Source organism: Populus alba, chromosome 6, assembly GCF_005239225.2.
Source record: "Populus alba chromosome 6, ASM523922v2, whole genome shotgun sequence".
NCBI lineage: Eukaryota > Viridiplantae > Streptophyta > Magnoliopsida > Malpighiales > Salicaceae > Populus > Populus alba.
The window spans coordinates 14345051-14364344 of NC_133289.1; the positions used below are offsets into that span (position 1 = coordinate 14345051).

Genomic DNA, 19294 nt, shown 5'->3' on the forward strand with positions numbered 1-19294 from the left:
TCAGATCGTTGAACACAATAACTTGTATAGCTAATCGATGCTTTTGGATCGATAAACCTTGTGCGTTTGTGCTGAGATTTTTTGCAGTGAAATAAATATGGTCAGACTTGGTTTTTTATTTCCCAAGTAAATCACGCACAGTTCCAATCCAGCCCACAAGTCTATGAAGAATACATTCAGCACAGTTTAGCCAAGACCATTCTTACTACGATACCTGCCATTGTAAAGCAGACTATTCCAAGCAAATGCTAAATCTACATTCTTAATAACAAATGTTACACAAGCCACCAGAATCTGATACAACCATAATTTTTTTGATCTAACCTCGAATCTAGTGCTATCAGCACAAATCTGATTGAGTGGTCATTCTGATGACTCAATATGAAACCAATATAAGTAATAAATAATCTTCTACAACTATTTTCTTCAATCTCAGCTTCTTTCAGATCTACTTCTATCCACTGAAATGCGTGAATCAAGTGTTGACAGGATCTGGGGCATTGACATCCCCCCAGACACCACAATTTCTGCAATCAAAGAATAAATTAGACGAATTGGTAAGAGATCTCCTTTTGCTTCCCTCATTTTTGGGCAGGGAAAATTAAAATACATGTCAGAACACATCTTTCACCAAGGACCCAATACCTTAAGAATAAATAAACTCTTGAGCCTAAAATGTATGTTAGTATGCAATAACAAGCAATATTGCATTTCTAGTATCCTGAATAAAAACAGCTTAAGAAAGATGCCCTGTTACCCCCCACAGGGATGCTCAAAAGAAATATTTGATAAAATGAATGTAAGAATAACTGAGTCCTTACCAATTCCTTCTCGCACTGAAAGATTGGGTCTGATAACATCCTTGGTATTGACTAGGAATATATCTCCAATGTACAGATGATTCGTCGGAACATAGACACAGCATAACTCCTCATCTCCAGAGTAGTTCTGCATTAAATACTTAGAAAACATAAGAATTTGAATGTAAATGCAATTGATGCTATGATAAGCATTTATCAAGTTATCAGTATCCCAATATTAACTCTGTTTTTTAATAAGGTTAACACCCTCAATATCCCAAACCGCAATAATCTCTAGAATCTACTAATCAATTAGGATTGTTGTAGAACAGCCCCCAAAAATTGAGAAATTCAAATGTTCAGGAATCTTTTATTGAGACAGCATGTCTTCTAACATGGACAGCAAAGAAAATATATCTTCGAGAAATATCAAAATAATTTGGGTTAGACAGCAACCACTCATTAATGATGACAAAGGAAGATGTCGCTGAGAGTTTGCATACATCAGATATTGTGTTTGAGGGTGTTTTTTTTTTTTTTTTTTTTTTTTTTTGGGGGGGGGGTGGGGGGGTGTGGTTTCCAAGGTAGCATTAATTGAGACCCCAAAGTTGGCACCAAAGACATGCATGCACAAATCTTTCACAGCAAAGTTAGGGTCGTCTATTACTCTCCATGTGCAAGGAGTTTGCCTTCGCCATATCTTAATTCTTGAATTGGAGTATAGTGACCAAAATTGTATATTTTTGCATCCAAAATCAGCATCCAAGACTCCTAGTTTATAGGCCCAACCACAGACAAAAAAACATGCAATTCACACAATGCTAAAATGAATATTGTACAGCAGAAAACCACTTGCAGACCTGGAGGATGACAGATGACGTAATGAACCCAAAAGCATATTCACCGATACGTGGATGCCTTATAATGGCCACTTCCTTGAAAGCTTGAGTATTTTGGTCTAGAACACATAACAAGCATCATATGTGAATGGCAGTTGCTTAAACTCATCCAATGAAAACATGAGGATTAAGCTGAGCGCCGACCTGGTGATATGGCAGCACTAATTTGCTTGGAGGCATTATAAATATGACGAACAAATGGCATCCGTTTGATAAACCACTCCCCAAGGCTCAGGACAGAAGCTCCCAACCAAGATGACATGAATACCCCAACCAAGAAAATGAATGTTATGGAGGTTATAAATCCAAGACCTAACAAAGACCCCAAAAAAAGCAAGCTAAATGATCAGTAAGAATATGAATTGCTTGATAATATGCATTTATCCTTGGACAGGAAAAGGCTTATGATGCTAAATTTAAACATGCTTACCAAAGATATCAATTCCAAGATGGGCATAGATTGGAGAGAAGAATCCATCCACAAAGTGAACAAACCACCATGTTATGTAGAAAGTGATTGCAATGGGAAATAGTATGACACTGCAAAACAGCCAAGTGTGAGCAAAATCTGTAATAGATTGAGCACAATATGCAAGACAATAAACAAATTCAATCATCAAATTCATATCTTCATATTTGGATGAATTATTAAAAGCATGCCAAAAGAAAGACACGAAACAGACATGAAATCTTATATGTTATATAGTATTCTGAATAAATGAATTTCTAATACAAAAGAAAGACATGAGATACATGAAATCTTATATGTTATAGTATTCTGAATAAATGAAGTTCTAGGTTCACCAAGTACAACTACAGTCCATGGTATCTGTTCTAGTGTTCATCTGGCAGGAAAAGACTACGTCCATTCACATGAAAGGGGTCATTGGTTTCCATCACAACCAGCAGGAGCAGCAGCGCAAGTAACACACACCCAATCAATTTACATGGTAAAAAGAAAATTCCTCATGCACCAAGCAAAACAAGGACTACCTTGAAAAATTTCTACTTTCACACAATCTTTAATGGTAAGTGAAATCTCAAGTACTTGCCACTGCCCAAAAAACAAGATGAATTGATGTCAAAATAAAATTTTAAAAGCAAATCAGTACAAATTTTAGTTGCATCATAATGTGTTTCAAAACTCCCCCAATAATCAGAAAATAAGATAACAGAGAGACATCCTAGGCGATCTCATTGATATGACAAATCTGCAATAGTTGCAAAATTCATAGTGTAATGCCACCAAAGATCAGACAAGAAATACACAGTCAAACAGATAAAAATCTTGCTAAGGGTGCAGTCAAGAGCATGGCATTATCTTGTTCTTATAATTTTCACAAAACAATGTCAATACATGTAAAAACTGCCAAATTATTCCCTAGTATTTTTATTTTTTTGTATGTCTGTCTGTCTAAGATTGTGAAAAGATGCAGCATTTATTCATGAAATCAAGGGAATAAAGGAGATGGAAGAGAGAGTAGTGCACCATCCTGTCATGAATTTTTTTGAAGCCCAGCTCCTAACAACTTTGTAAGACGTCTACACAAACAAAAGACAGAAAATGTCAGATTAATTTTTATTTTATTTTATTTTTGTAAGGAAAAAAGAAGAAGAAGAAGCAGCAGCAGCAATTTGCCAGCGACGCACATGAAGTAATCCTCAAATATGCAAAAAATTTCACTGATAACCTTAATTTAGTATTTCGCAATGTCATAATTAAATCCATAATTATAATTTTCTCAATTAACTGTAACCCTTTGAATTGACCATTAAAACTCTGTGTGTGTGCGTGTGTGTAATATATATATATCCTAAACTTTTGAATCAAATTCAGAGCCCAAAACTGAAAAACAATTGATAACTTATTTCCTCAAAAATCAAATTAAAAAAAATCAGCAATCGAGTGAATTATTATTAAGCTCAAACTAAACTTATATTTAGCAGACTTGGAGTTTCAATTACAAGAAGAACAATAATAATGATAATAACAATTAACTCCACAAAACAAAACTAAACAGATGATTTTTTTTTTTTTTAAAAAAAAAGCCCTAAAAAGGCGAGAGGGAGAGGAATTTAATTAAACCTCGCGTCCTGAGTGATGCGATGATGAGGAAGAAGAAGAAGAGGGTTTAGAAGCGACTTCAACATCGGGGGAGTCAGCGACCGGTATGAGAAGCTCTCGATCTCTACTCGCCATCACGATCGCCGATTTCTCATCTCCCATCACTTATAATCGAAAACGACACCGGTTTCCGATTTATCGATGGATGGACGGATGGAGTAGTATGTATCTAGATTCTACTCTACTCTAATAAGGTTTGGATTTATTTTGGAAAGAGTTTCTTTTGAATTCAAAATCAATCAATCTATCTATCAAAGGCAGGGGAGTAAAGCGTTTGCTTTTTTAATTTGTTTTGTTCTTAAAAAATAATTAATTAATTTTTCTACAAAATCTAGAAATAGAAATATTCTAACTATTTAACCGTGTTCCATCAAGAAACAGAGCAAAAAAGATTTTAAATACCAGAAAAATATATTTAAATATTACTACTACATTTTTTTTAAAAAATAAATTCTAACTATGAATTTAAAATAAGTTGCATATTAATCTATATTAAAAATACATTGCATCTACTTGAATTAATTCGGATTAACTGTGAAACATGTAAAAATACTGTTAAAAAAATAAATTGAAAAGCTTAATTCCTAATTAACTTAATATTAAAGAACAAAATTGAAAAAAAAAAAAAACACACCACTAAATTAAAAATATATATTAAATAAGCTTAAGTCAATCAAGCAAACTCACAATGCAAATCATACTCATAATCGAATTTAATAAATTTTTTATACTAGAGATTATTTTTCATTTAATTATATAGCAATAAAGTGTATGATAGTTTTTTTTTTATAAAGTATTTTTTTTTTCAAAAAAACCATGATAAATGTGTGGAACTAATATAGCAAAAGTAGATCATTGATAACAAATGGTGAAATTATATCCTTTTAGTTTCTAGTTAAATAAAAAAATATATATTATTGATAACAATCAGTGAAATTAAATTTTTTTTAAAAAAACTGAAGGGTAAAAAGTGCTTTATACAAATAAAAATAAATAAATAATACCATGGATGTTGCAAATTAACTCGCCAAACATACTACTCAACTGGGTTCAATGATTTTTTATTAATTTTTTTACCCAAATATAAAATAACAAAATAAAATTAATAAAAATAAATGACAAAAAGCCTAGGCACGTGGGCCTTTTAGCCCAGCCCGCGTGCTTGGACCTATCTTTATTTTTATTTTGTATTTTTTAAAGGGGTGGATGACTTATCATTCACCTCATTTGTTTTTTTAAAAGACCTGGTGATCATTAGTTGTTTGATGAATCAAGCCACCATAAGTCGCCAAAAAAGCGAGGCGTCCTTTTTTTTTTTTCTATTAAAAAACTTGTTTCTACCCATTTTCACCCAAAAAATTTTAAACACCTTGATAAATTTATTCATGATCTAAAGCAACCCAAATAAAACAACTCGAAAACCCAAAATTAACCAGAACCCAAAAATCTTCTCTTAGTTAGATTTGCCTCATCTGGCAAGAGAAGGAAAATAAACACCTAGGTGAAACTCCCCTCAATAAATGGAACTCATTGACACCAAAATTGATTATTTTTATGGCCGGGATGGACTTCAATGGTGACTTTCTCTCTCTATATTAAAATCCAACGAGTCTCTCTCACCTCTCACAAAAATATAGACTAAAAATAAAGGAAATAAATTTTGGCACCAAAATTAAATTTCTAACAACTAAATAGACCAATCACCTGTTAACTTAAAAAAGATAAAGAGACCAAATTAAACTTTTCAAATAAAATGCGAAGATGGCCACCTATTTTCTCTATATTTTTCACTTTTGTTCTTTGTCTTTAAATTCAACCCTTTTTAAAAAATAAAATAAGCAATTGGATACTCATTTGAGCAAAAAATAATTGGTTGTTGGAGGATCAGGTAGGGAGTTCAAGAAATTTTGTCCTTATATCATTAATTAATTAAATTAGAATCATCGCTCTATATCATGTCCATATGTGACTAATGAACTGGTGATTTGTCAATCTAGTATCAAATTTGAAATCATCAAATTTGAAATATATATACTTTGGATTGAATAGTAAATCAACTCATCTAATCCATGATATAAGTGTTGGGCTAGGTTTACTATTGTGTTGAGTCCTATTACTATGATTCAAATGACAAATTAATCAATGTATTTATTTCTTAATTATTTATTTTTGGGTTAAAGACTGATTGTTTTCTCCTACTACTACTATTATTATTTAAAAGTGCTTTGGTGTGCTGTAACCTTTTCACTGTGTTACACCATATCCTCACTAGCAATAATTGTTGTTGTTGTTTTTTTTTTTTTTGTCAAGAATATTTGTAATTGTTAGATTTTTTTTTAAGTATTGGAGTTTTAGCTTAAATGCTATAGTTTGACTTCTTTTTTTCTGTATTGTTTTCATCTAGAAGGCTAAAAAATATTTTACACATGTTTGTTTAGGAGAGTTGAAAGTTCAACTTGTTAGAGTATTGACTTTGTAGCTAATCGATTCATTACACGTGTCATTGGTTTTGTTTATGTAAATATATTTAATTTATTAATAAGGGCTTATTAATCTTTAATATTCATCAAGTATTTGATTAATGAATCTAGAATAAAAATAAAGTCATTGAGACAAAAATGATTTGCAAGGAAAATTATAAAGTTATTATAATTATAGGATCTTATTCTATCAAAACATTGTTCCTAATGTTCTTAGTCGATGCTTTATTAAGACTGGACATTAATTAGAGTTGTTAAGACTCTTACATATTATATTCTTTCTTTTATGAAAGTAAATAGTTGTTCTCATAAGTTAAGGTATGAGAGATACCTAAAACTAATATGTAGGTGCTTATCGAATAATATGTATACTGAACTAATTTGCATAAGAATTTCATATAGAGAGATCATATGTGTCTATGAAAAGGCTCATATAATGGTTGTGTAAGTGATTTTTAGACTTGAGATATCTAAGTTATCTTATATAGAAAGTGTTATGTTTTGATCCTACTAGACTTTGTCCGAATTAAGGGTAACAAATAAGAAGATATTGGGTATAACACAAACTATATGAAGGTATTTAAGTAATCAAAAGATGATTCATTACGCTAGGTGAATTAAAAAAAAATATTTCATCTATTCTCAAATAGTATTGATTATAAATCCTTGCGTAGACCACATGACTTATTTGGAGTTGTATAACTCCATATATGAGTAAAACATAGAGTATGGGCCAAGAATGACTAGTATTGAATACATTTTTATTGTAATGAGTGAGTTTAGACATATAGATGGCAAAACTAGGTGTTGTGTCGATTATGAAAGTTATAGCCCTATGTATTATCTTTCTATAAAGATAAACCACACTAAGAAAAGAGTTTTGAAACTTTGATTATGATTAAAACACCAAACAATGTTTAGGGTTGAGTGGACTAAACCAGCTAGGATTAATCAATCTCTTCTCTACTTGGAATTTGTTATTGATTGAGGGTTCTAACATTTGGATTGATAAGAATAATTATGAACATGGAAAATGTGTATGTGTAAGGAATTTTAAGGATTTTCCTTGTTAATGGTTTGATTAAAAATGATGATTGAATGAGAATTGAAATAAAATGTTTATATTGGTCGCATTGTTGATGATAAATGTATCATTGGTGGTACAAGAGAGGCTGAGGGGATCAGATGGTAGCAGGGAGAAGCAACACGTGCACAAGATTGAGGTGGGTACTTAACACCTTATCTTTTTAGAATTAATACAATTTTAATTTATGAAATTCACATATTCTATGTTATGATGTAATTGTGAATTGATATTGTTCTTATGAATGGAATTGGATACGATGAAAACTTTGTGTTAATGTGATTGTGAGTTTAAATTGGATACGATGAGACAATGAATGTAGATTGTATGGGCATGGTAAATGTTTGGAATGGGATAAGATTGTGCATGAGAAATTTGATGAAATAGTTAAATTAGGTAGGTAATTTCCACCTTCATCTAATTCTATTAAATTCTCAAAGTACTCTTGTATAGTTTTGTTATCCAAATTCAATTGCTTAATTTATTCATGAATTGTAAAGAATGTTAAGTTTAGCTTTGGCTAATAGTATCCATGTTGGATAACTAGGAAAAAATAATGAGATTGGCTTTGGCTAATAGGATCCATGTTGGATAGCCAGGAATAATCATTAAAGATTAGCTTTGGCTAATATTATCCATGTTGGATAACTACTAGTAAGGGATGAGAATGAGGTTAACTCTGGTTAATGGGGTTCATACTAGGATCACCAATAATGAGTGTTGCAAACCATCTCACTTGAAAGCATTTGCTGATACGATGAAATAAAAAGTATAATGTGTTATTCACGATCAGAATTAATGTTTAAATAACCATATACAAAATTGATTATAGTCATGAATGAATAGTTATGTGTGGAAGAATTCTATATGTACAGGGATTCTAGACCACATAATACATGTCATCAGTTGTTTGTTGAACATAGCTCAAATAAAATAATGTAGCATAAGGTTGCATGAAGATGTGAAGTAAAATATTAAAGATAGACTTGGTAGAAAGTTATTAATAGCCAGATTTGTTGGCAATTAAATAGGTTGTTAGAATTATTAACGTCTGTGAGGGGGTGACTGGATAATGGCCATATTATCAGCAACTAAAGATGAGAAAGGAATGACACTTAGTGGTTGCAGTGTTGGTGACTCAGGATAAGATATGGAATGATTCTTAGTAACCATAGTATTAATGACTAAGGATAAGAAATGAATAATACTTGATGATCGTAGTATCGATGACTAAGGATATGACAACTTTTGATGTTTAGTTGACCAAAATAACGATGACCAAGGAAGTGAAGTATGATTTGGTTAATCATAGAATGATGATGTAGGTTCTCATTTCCCTATGCTTCTATTTAAGTTGATAAGTCCTTTAAATTAAATCACAAACAATAAAAGTCACTTTCTAGTTGTTCCTAATAAAAAGGAAATTCATGTGGTTCTTTTTATTTTTGAATGGAGACCATTGTGTTGTTGTTTCCAATGAGTGGAAACCTTGGTGTTACTGTTTTCAAATAATGAAAACCATTGAAACTTTCCTTGATTGTATAATGAAAACCATTGTGTAAGACGATTAATCAATACTTAAAAGTGTATATGATAGGGGGTTGATTGACAACTTAAGATTTAATATCGTTTGATGAACTACTAAGTCAAAGCAAATGCTAATAGGGTGATAATGTAATAAACAATTGTGATTCCTAGAAAATAGAAAATATGGTAATGTTACAAACAATTTATGTTAAGCGGTGATGAAATGTGTAAACGTGAGATTAATATATATGGTTACTTCAAGAATTGTACCCAGGATCAGTAACTAAAGAAATGAAATATTAATTATTGATTGGGGAATAAAAAATTAAGAAAATGAGTTGCCATGTAATGACGTATAGTTGACAATCTTAGATTTAAATATATTACGTAATTCATCGTAAAGTTAGCATTAAAAGTGACAAATATGAAATTAGACACCACGACAACTAGTGCGTAATTCAATATGTATATGATGTAATCTATGTTAAAAGAATTTTGGATAAACATACTGTTCTCTTTCCTTTATGGAAACCACATAAATATTGTTAATTTTATAATGTTATTTTAGTTGCAATGATGAGCACGAGTATTGTCATATAAGTTGAGGTATTATTGAAATTGATTTGAATGTTTTGAGCAAAAATGTTAAAAGTGTTAATAAACATAATGATTCATTTGCCTCATGAAAAATCATGAGCATAAGTTTTCTTAACGACTAATAACTCTTATAATGATATATATGTTGATAGTCTATGTTATGAAATGGGTTAACATTGATCGTGTCATTTTACTATTTATAATTTTGTTAGGTACTTATTTTATGTACTATGAATACTTAAAATTGTGTTAATAACTTCATATTGAAATGTACTAAATGATATGATTGTATTTCTAGTATTTGGTTATTGAATCTGTTTTGTTATGTGTGTGTTTGTATATCCATTTTACATATGTTTTATGTCAACATCTTATATTTTTTTTTATAAAAAAAATATCATCTTAAATTATTTTTTTAAGTCAAACCACTAGTTGCTCGGAGTAGTGGTCAAAACTTGTGTTCATTTTGGTCCCTTTCTCCTTGCTTGATTATTGTTTATCTCATATTTTTTAAAAAATTCATTAATATAAAAATGATAGAGAAATAGTTAAATTACAAAATTACTAGAACTTGTCGAATTGCATTGAAAATATTTTTTTTTAAATTATGATTGAAACGAGGAGGTCAAAATTGAGTTGCGTTATTTTTATTGATTTCTTCTTTAGATTTCATCATTTAATATTTGATTGATTTTTAATTGATCATCATGATTTATTTTGATTTGTTTATTTATGGGATTTATTGTAGTCTTAAATAAAAGTTATGATATTTGATTGATATCTAATTTTACAAGCGTCTACTTTTTACATCATATAATTAACTCAAAAATATTTTTTTAAAAAATTAATAAGCTTAATAGGATCCATAGCCCTGGTCGCAGATTTTATGGGCTAAGTCACGAGATCAAAACAATCTAATATGTTATCTTGATATTTTTTTTTTAAGTTAAACCTTGTTTTTACTAATTATTTTAATTGTTTTTTAACTCAATAAATTTATTGAATCACTTCTAAACAACTTTCACACAACTTAATTTAAAATATAGGCCACGCAAGAACTTGTGTTAAAAGAGTTTTAGATTTAACTTATTAAACTTGACAATACTAAAAAGTTTCATGGAGCTGCGAACAGTCTTTTTTATGTTCGTTTTTTTTTACTAATACCTGTAAAGTAACACATGCATTAACCTAGTCATAGCAATTCCGAGAACCTAACTAACATATTAGGCATGTGCCTGTCTACCTAAGATTGTCCACCCGGAAGAATTTCAATTTTGAAAAGAACTATATTAAAGAAGAAAAAACTGTTGCAAGCAAATGCATTAATAGCTTTGAGAATTCCAAAGGGTCATTCAAGAATTTATTAGTTACTCAATAAACCAATCAATTAATATAAATGGCTGCACTTTGATTGGTAAAATTTGAATAAGTAACCTGCCGGAGAAGAACACTTTGCCGCAATGTGGTACGGCCAGCTACATGATCCGTGCATCAAAATTATTGAAGAATATTTGAATTGTTGAAGATCAATGAGAGAGCCATTAACTTTATATCTGGAAGTCAATAACAGTGTCTCCAAGTTCCTCTGCTGTCTCAATTTCTGATAGAACAGTGCGATGATCTGGGAACCCTGATGCTGCAAGAATATTTTTGAGATTCTTGTAGTCTTGAGGTGGTTTTCGTATGTTGTCGGGGATGTTATGTTCTAAGCGATCTGGCTTTATCGCAACTCTAGTCTGCTTGGAGGACCTTGCTTGCTTATTACCATGTCCATGTCCAACAGATTGTGATCCTATTCAACACAGGGGAACCGAGGATGTTATTAATAAATATGATAATTCAATATGCACTGACTTGGCTTTGAAAAGTGATGCAAAATAAAAATAAATAAAATTAATCATAGATAATAAAACTTGTGAAAACTTTTTTATTTGGAAAAGTTCAAGACTTAAGTAGCTTTATATTTTGTTAGCGATCAGGCAGATGAGCAGTGGAAACACAAGTTAAATGAATGAAAGTGTAACAAGAATTTGGCCAGGTCAAATGCTTATAATTGGTGGGAGATTGATGTAAGAAATTTTCTCAAATATAGAATCTTATGTTAATTTGATTCTATTTCTTATTGGGTTAAAATTTTATAACAATCAAAGATGAAGAAGACCCTTATATAAAAACTAGATGATACTATTTGGGATTTGCAATATTTTCTTAGTTGATTTATGATTCTTTTTCTAGTTTTATTGAAGACTTTTTTCCTTGTATAAATAGAATTGTTTAACTTGTATTTTAAAAGATCACATGAAAAGAATATAGAGTAATAAAATTATGAATTATAGTTTGCATGTGATTTTCCATTAAAATCTTGTATCTATAAGCCTGCTGTTTTTCTTATGTTGTTTACATCTACGTTAGAAATGCTCAGCATACATAATATGTATGATTCTAAGCCTAGTTGTAAGACCAGAGCCTTGATGGCTGCGGATGTCCATCACCAATACAGGTGCCTTTCTTTACAGGCGTTCTTTCATTAAAGCTATGTGGAGGAGGAGCATTGACAAATACTTGACCATAAGTTTCCTCTGCATGCTTGCTGCTGGTATTTGGACATTTTCCATAGTGAGAAAAGCCACTCGAAATGTGCCTGGTTTTTCCCATTATCACAAGTATATATTTCCTAATCAAATGAACCTCAGGACAGCTAAGCACTTAAATGTGTGTCTAAAACTCAAAAGGAAAAAAAAAAAAAAAAAAACATTTCACCAACATAAATATTTGGATTTGAAACCATTAAATGATTGGCTTGTAAAGTTGTCATACCTCCAGGCGTGATGGTGATAGAATGTCTTGCTGTTCGCGAGTTGGCCCGTGTAATGCATAACCATTCTCTTTCTGCTTCGCCTCCGCCTTCGCCTCCGCCTCCGCCTGCACATTCTGTTTCAATTGGAATATGCCAGTGACCTTTCTCTGATTCCTGTTAAATGATTTTATACCAAGCGCACATGACATACTATTTTGTTAGCTCAATTAGTTATATATAGCATTGCTGTTATTCATATAAAACATATTTAGTAATAATAAAGACTTTCATTATCTTTAATAATAACTTATATTCAATTAATAAATTTAATATTTAATTAATAAATATAGCATACAGATAAAATTCATGAGATAAAAAATATTTTGCAAATGAAATTATAAATTATAATTATAAGATTCTTATTGCATCAAAGCATTGTTCTTAAATATTTATGGATAATATTCTATTAAAATTAAACATTAATTAGAGTTGTGCATGTTATATTCTTTTCTTGTTAGATGACATGCCTCTTAGGCAAAAGTCGTCTTAGTCAGCAAGCAATGCCCTAAAAGTACATTGAACTAACCGGCAATAAAATTTAATATGTAGAGATAATCCATGTCTATGAAAAGGTTCTCGTGAAAGTTGAGTAAGTGATTCTTAGATTTCAAATCATTATATTATCTTATATAGAAAATGTAATGATTTGATCATGACCACATATTGTTCAAATCAAGGATAACAAATGAGCAAATATTAGAAACAACATAAACTATATAAAGATATTTAAGTAATCAAGAAAAGATTCATCACCTTAGGTGAATTAGAGAAAATATTTTATTGTTCTCAAATAGTATTGATTGTGAAATCTTTAGACAATAAGGAATATGTTTTGAAAAAAATTTCTATAATGTTGAAAACTAAAATGATTTAACAAAGCAGATATATTTTATGCTATAATGTTTAAATTGAAACATTCAAGATGAAGGGGTAATAAATACACTGAGAAACTAGTCACTTAAAAGTTAAGTCAAATCAGTTATGACTTTCCTAATATTTGAGGGATAATGACAGGTTGCTAGATATTGTACTTGATCTTCAAATATAAATCAATCAATTATTAAATTGATAATAAATTAAATTGTTTAATTTATTTAATCTTATTTTATTTAGAATTATAATTTATATTTGGACCAACTTATTAGGAAACCTAATAAGAATCATTTGTCAAAAATTAAAATGAGATTAATAATCAAACGTGACTTGATTGTAAATAAATTTTAGAAATTAAAGACTAAAATATAATTAACACAGAGAATTGCAATTATAGACTTAGAAACAATCAAGTAAGGACTTGATTGAATAAATTTCTAAAACTAACCTAAAATAATATATGTGATATTTTCAGAGGCAAATTGATATTTTTTCATTTGCAGAGTTTTTAGATTTTCCTATAAATCGAATATTATACCTCTTATTTTCTAAGCATAAAGAAGAAAAGAATAAAAAGAGTACAATATGTAAACACCTAAAACACAAAAGAAAAAAACTAGCACTCTCAGGAACAACAATCTCTCCCTCCTAAAAATACTTATGAGATTTTTTCATTAGTGGTTCGTATGGATTACGGCTAGAGGTCGAATACTTGTATGACTCGTGATTTATGACAATGCAGTCTTGAAATAAAATTCAAAGCTAAAAAAAATCCGATCTTTAGATAATATTCACATAAATTCTAAATAACTCTAAATTTGTCTAAGAGGATCTTTAGAACTCCCAGAAAATTTTATATTTATTGTTTCTGCTATATACACGTGTTTCGAGAAACACAACACATTTAACTCACCAACTTTCAGCATATGACACTTACATTGCAGGATAGCATAAATAGACACTAGTTTCTGTTCTTTTATTCTTTATATTCACATTGATTGGAAAGTATTTGGCAAAGAGCTCATTAGTTCTCTCACCTGAATTACAACAGAGCAAGGCGGAGGCATGTCAAAATCTGGACCAGCATCAGTAAATCTGAAATGCACCTTAGGAAGAAAAGTTGCAATGTTATGATACATAAGAAAACGGAGCATCACCGGTGGCAAATCACAGCATGCGATATCGAGTCCTTAATACTTGCAAAAACAACATTTGAACCAGAAGGATAGATTGTGGAAGCAATCACATTTACAACACAAGGAGGGGCTGGTTAACAGCGGTGAGCTTCTGAGGAACTCTACTTACCTGATGCCTTTCTTTCCATCTAGGGAAGAAGTCGTTTCCTAGAAGATGAAATGTATGGTCTCTCATCTCGTCATTGGTCACAATTAAACACTTGAACTTTATAGCTGCATACAACCAGTACCTGAATCACAGGTTATTTACCTCCAGTACTTCATATGCTATTTGCATATTTAAGGAAATTTTCAACAGAAGATAACTTGTGTATGGTAAGATTATTTGAAAATTCCTGTACATAAAACCCTCACCAGTCATCATTTGATCCAGTGGGTGTTGCATAAAGTGCATCAGCATTTTTCCACTTTTCAAGGAAAGCTTTATTTACCGGTCCATCCATCTTGCGTCCAGTGATTCGCTTGTTATGCAAAACAATGAGTGGCCATTTTTTTGAAGGAAGCTTCTGACGTATACCATTAGCAACAGCATTGATCTGCAGCCAGCCACTAAACCAATCAACAGAAAAAATGGATTGTTGAATTCCTTGTTAGTCTGGTCCATCCAAGCCGACTGACAGTATACCTTTGATGGCATGAACCTTCCCTGGTTGTAAATACCAGCATTTGCTCCGTCTATCACTGCTTCAAAAGGTCCATAGTAATCAAGCCATTTCTGCAGAGAGCAACAATGATTACAAATGAAACTACTCCTTATCCCATTCATCTTACCGTAACAATGTTATAAGCAATACTCAGGGGTTTAGCATACCTGAAATCTTTGAAAGCTTGAATCTCTGTCACGTTTTATGGCAATAGAAGCAACTGATTCGGCAAATTTCTCTGTTTCAACAGCATCAAGGTCAATTGTGGTCAATTTCTGTCCACAGTACTTGCAAATTCCATCCAGCCCAACAGATGTATAAGAAACAGTCCACTTTCCCTTGCCCAGCCAACCTTGCCCATGCCAACCTCCACCTCCATTTTCAATTGCTTCTTTAACGTCCCATTTTGTTTTTCCCACTCTTGAAGCTGCCTTGCTGTTAAACCATCGAACAATTATGCCTGCAGTAGAGGGTGAGACCCTCCTTACAATTCTTCGTAGTTTATGCAGCAAATAATAAACCTTGTCACCTTTACCACCTTCTACACTTACTCTTAAGAGTGCCTTCAATTCAGGCTCCTCTGGATAAACACCATGTTCCAACATGTGCTTCTCTACATAAAATGCTCTGTCGATGTCTCCACTACTGCAAAACACAGATAGAGCAGGTCCATAGGACCGCAATTTAGGATTTATCCCCAATGCGTCCATCTGTTTCACCATTTCGAAGGCCAGATCACCATTACCCATTGACATCGCCATTCTTGCCACAGCTGTCAAGGCTGCTTCATTTATTGGGACCTTTTCCTTGCACATTTTCTCAAAGATCTCAAAGCCCCTTTGAAGTGCATACTTCTTGACATCTTCGCTGAACTGAATTTCATGATTGCCATGCATATTGACATCTTTATACTTTCCATGTGAAGGCCGTCCATCCAAGTGTTGAAAGTTTAGCTTGTTACACTCATTGAAAAACTGGACCAAACTTTCCTTGTCATTTAAATTACCAAACGCACTGCCTTGATTCAACTCCATTTCAGCTATACTTCCAGGTTCTCTATCAGCATCGGCTAATTTCTTGCTATTGTTGGAAACACGAATATGCAATTCAGCAGCACCAACTTTTCTATCATCCTCATCCCTTAATTCACTCAACTCCTGAAATTTTACTTTCGAAATTTCATTAGACACATCTAATGAATCGATGGCTCGCCTACCACTCTCACTCCCGCTTTTAGCTGGTTGAACACTACCAACAGCAGCAGAGGAACAAAGATACAAAAGTACAGCATAATGATACTGCCCCATCTTGATTCCTTCCCTCTGAGCTAAATCATATAATTGAATTGCAGCTATCACATCTCCTCTTTTCGAGCACATATCCAACCTAACTCGTAACTTGAGTTCTGATGGATCAACCTTGTCTTGTTTAGACCCTTTTCCAATTTTGTCCACTTTAATAACTTGAATATCACTACCGTTTCTTGTTCTACTCTCCATTTCACCACTTACTCCTAGACTGTCCATATTTGCCAAAAATCTAATGCCCTTTTTCCCATCCTTAGTACAATTCTCAGAACCCATTCCTGTACTTTCTCTAAAACCCATATTCTTTCTTGTATTTCTATCCTTCGAAAACCGCTTCTCAGTCTTCTCGTCAACTACAGAAGTAGTAAGGTTTTTGACATGTTTTCTCTCTACCCTTTTAGCTATTCTTCTTGAAGAAGGGAACCCCAATGCATTATTTTCCTTTCTGGTTCTTGAATTAATGGTTTTGGTTGGACTATCATGGCCAGTTGCAGATAACTTTGCATGTAGTGTGTTACTAGCAAGAGTTGTAGCTAGAAGAAGCGGTGTGTGCTTGGGAGGTGAGGAACCAGGAATGTGAGATAAAAAGTGAAATTTGCAAGCATGAAGAGATGGCGATGGATACTTACAGAGAGTGATTGAGAGTACATGCTTTTGCTGCAGAATGTTAGAGGTGAAGCAGGCCATGTGTGGCCGTTAGGAGAGCTTCTGTCAATTTTCACGTGGTGATGTAATAAATTGTCCTGCAACTGATACGGATAAGTCCAATTTACGCAAGCGCCATTGAAAGACGAATTGGATTTAGAAAGAGTGAATTGGCACCCGTAATTATGGTTTTTAAACCAAGTCCGGTAACCGGTTCGGTTTAAATTCCGGTTTCTAAATTTTAACTGAGTCATCAAGTTTTAACTAGGTTATTTGGATTAATTTAAAAAAAAAAAATTAAATTGACATTGTTTTAGTAAAAAAAAAAAAAACAAAGTCAATGGGTTGCAACCGGGTTTTTGATCGGGTCTTGCCGGGTCACCTTTGGTTTTTCCTTTCTCTATTTTTTCTTAAATTGGCTCGATTCTAGCCCCGGGTCCTGGGTTAATCTGTCGAGCTTTAAAAAAAAAAAAAAAAAAAAAACTAAGAAAACCCAGACAAATTTTCTAAACACGGGTTAATCCCCTAAACCCACAACTCATGAAATTCCAGACCTGAACTTGATTAAAAAGTTAGATTCTCAACTAATTTAATGTTAAAAGATTAAATAAAAAAATATTTTTATAAAAAGTGAAAAAATAACAATAAAAAAAATAAGTATTTAATTTGATAAAACAAACAATTTTACTTACTTTGATTCTTAGTTTTATTTTATATATGGTTTTCAGGTTTTGTTTTGCTACTATTATGTTGCAATTATTACTGCCTTGTTTGGAGATTAACTTGTCTAAGTTTTTCATGTTTCCTTGTCTTCCCTCTCGAGTGTTGACACAACCAAAATACTGATGTCTTATCCCAAGTGCATGAATGTCGAAGTAATAAATAACTTGGCAAGACCGGTGTCGAACCATATAGAGGTGAACTATATAAATTACAAATAATATATATATTTAATAAAATAAAGAGTTTATGAGAATTTTATGGGATATTAATGTAAGGATTAAATAATGATAAAACAATTGTCAATGTTAGAGGATCCACTAATGGTATTAGAAATAAGTATAGTATAAACTTTTTTTATTAATCAACCGAAAACCACATACAATGGAGGTTCCAATCGAATGATTTATCCTTAATAATTCATTATAAATTGTTAACATGATCATATTAATTATCTTATTTAAATAACACCAAACTTTTAAATATTGTCAGGAATTCATCATGCTAACTTATGTTAACAACAAATCAAGTTTCTTTTATAGCACAAGTGTATGTTATACCATACGGTTGGCTATGAAAGTGCAAAGCATTTATTGTACCAAGTGTTATACAACACAAATTTAGATTAACCATTTAACAAGCAAGGTATTAAGAATTAATGAAAAATAAAATAAAACATGTTAATAACAAACTTTCTTGGATATAAACATTGAAGTCTATGTTAAGTATATATTATACATATTCTAACACCATTAGTGAAACCTTTTCACCTTGACATAATAAACTTAGCTAAACATAATGAAGAAGAGAAACATAATTAAACAACATAAGAACATTAGTATAGTAAAGGAAATGAAAAGTATAGACAAGAGATTAAGGAAAATATAACATGAAATAAAACTTAAACATTACAAAAATATAAAAAAAATAAAAAGCATGATCTTGATCTAAACAATCATAATTCCTAAATGCATGGCAAATGCCTACTTTTATAGGCTAAAATTTGAAACTATTGATTTGATGACTAATTGTTGAGTGGGTAGCCACATCTTGATTTGGTGACAATCCTTATCTTCTTGTTTGAACAAAACGTCACTGATGACTTTCAAATTTGAACCACCTGTACTAATAAAAGTTCTAGGAAATTATTTTATTTTTTCAGGAAAAAAAATTAAGGTCATTTGGACTTCTAGAACTCGAGATATGAGCTGAACACTAAACGATGTATGGGCTGCAGGATAGATTCGAACGTCTCCATTGTTGCTATAATTCGGACTTGAAAACGGTCTTTTTAAATCTTGGATTCCACATGAAAGTTTTAGGCCTATGTCTTATCTTTCCATCCATATAAAGTAGACATAAATACGAGATCTACAGCTCCATATATGACTCAATTACCGAACCATATTCCAGTTTGGACTAAACAAGCATCTTTTTTCTAAGTTTGGCCCTCTCTTTGTTCTTTCAATTTCAATACTTAAACTCATCAATCAATCCTTTCATTTATGTGATAGGCCTGCATTTAAGATGAACATTTACC

At 31.7% G+C, this 19294-nt stretch overlaps 2 protein-coding genes across 3 annotated transcripts; both read right to left on the bottom strand.

The window, feature by feature from the left end:
- Positions 1–235: 235 nt before the first annotated feature.
- Positions 236–4131, bottom strand: LOC118048010 (protein CONTINUOUS VASCULAR RING 1). The gene is made up of 7 exons (XM_035057510.2): positions 3786–4131; positions 3189–3241; positions 2130–2239; positions 1844–2011; positions 1661–1758; positions 822–948; positions 236–527 (listed from the first exon to the last, which is right to left on the bottom strand). The coding sequence occupies exons 1-7, from the start codon at positions 3924–3926 to the stop codon at positions 433–435; spliced, it is 792 nt and encodes a 263-aa protein (XP_034913401.1). The 5' UTR covers positions 3927–4131; the 3' UTR covers positions 236–432.
- A 6675-nt stretch (positions 4132–10806) lies between these two features.
- On the bottom strand, positions 10807–17163 carry LOC118047989 (proteinaceous RNase P 1, chloroplastic/mitochondrial). 2 transcript variants are annotated; one of them, XM_035057484.2, is made up of 7 exons: positions 15250–17156; positions 15064–15153; positions 14793–14974; positions 14548–14668; positions 14280–14348; positions 12330–12483; positions 10807–11304 (listed from the first exon to the last, which is right to left on the bottom strand). In XM_035057484.2, exons 1-7 carry the CDS (start codon positions 17074–17076, stop codon positions 11060–11062), a joined length of 2688 nt encoding a protein of 895 aa, XP_034913375.1. In that variant the 5' UTR covers positions 17077–17156; the 3' UTR covers positions 10807–11059. The 2 variants fall into 2 exon arrangements, with proteins under 2 accessions (XP_034913375.1, XP_073266361.1); XM_073410260.1 differs by lacking the exon at positions 10807–11304 and adding an exon at positions 11349–12153 and having other exon boundaries at positions 15250–17163.
- Between the last annotated feature and the right edge of the window lie 2131 nt (positions 17164–19294).

What these genes read in the sequence shown, in the direction of transcription:
- LOC118048010 (XM_035057510.2), bottom strand. Translation starts at nt 3,926, where the DNA reads ATGGGAGATGAGAAATCGGCGATCGTGATGGCGAGTAGAGATCGAGAG. An exon ending in AAAAAATTCATGACAGGATG is followed by an intron (nt 2,240 to 3,188) that starts GTGCACTACTCT and finishes GCTGTTTTGCAG; the next exon opens with TGTCATACTATTTCCCATTG. An exon ending in TCTTGGAATTGATATCTTTG is followed by an intron (nt 2,012 to 2,129) that starts GTAAGCATGTTT and finishes GGTCTTTGTTAG; the next exon opens with GTCTTGGATTTATAACCTCC.
- LOC118047989 (XM_035057484.2), bottom strand. Translation starts at nt 17,076, where the DNA reads ATGGCCTGCTTCACCTCTAACATTCTGCAGCAAAAGCATGTACTCTCA. An exon ending in ACTGGATCAAATGATGACTG is followed by an intron (nt 14,669 to 14,792) that starts GTGAGGGTTTTA and finishes CCTGTGATTCAG; the next exon opens with GTACTGGTTGTATGCAGCTA. An exon ending in TATCACCATCACGCCTGGAG is followed by an intron (nt 11,305 to 12,329) that starts GTATGACAACTT and finishes TGTGTTGAATAG; the next exon opens with GATCACAATCTGTTGGACAT.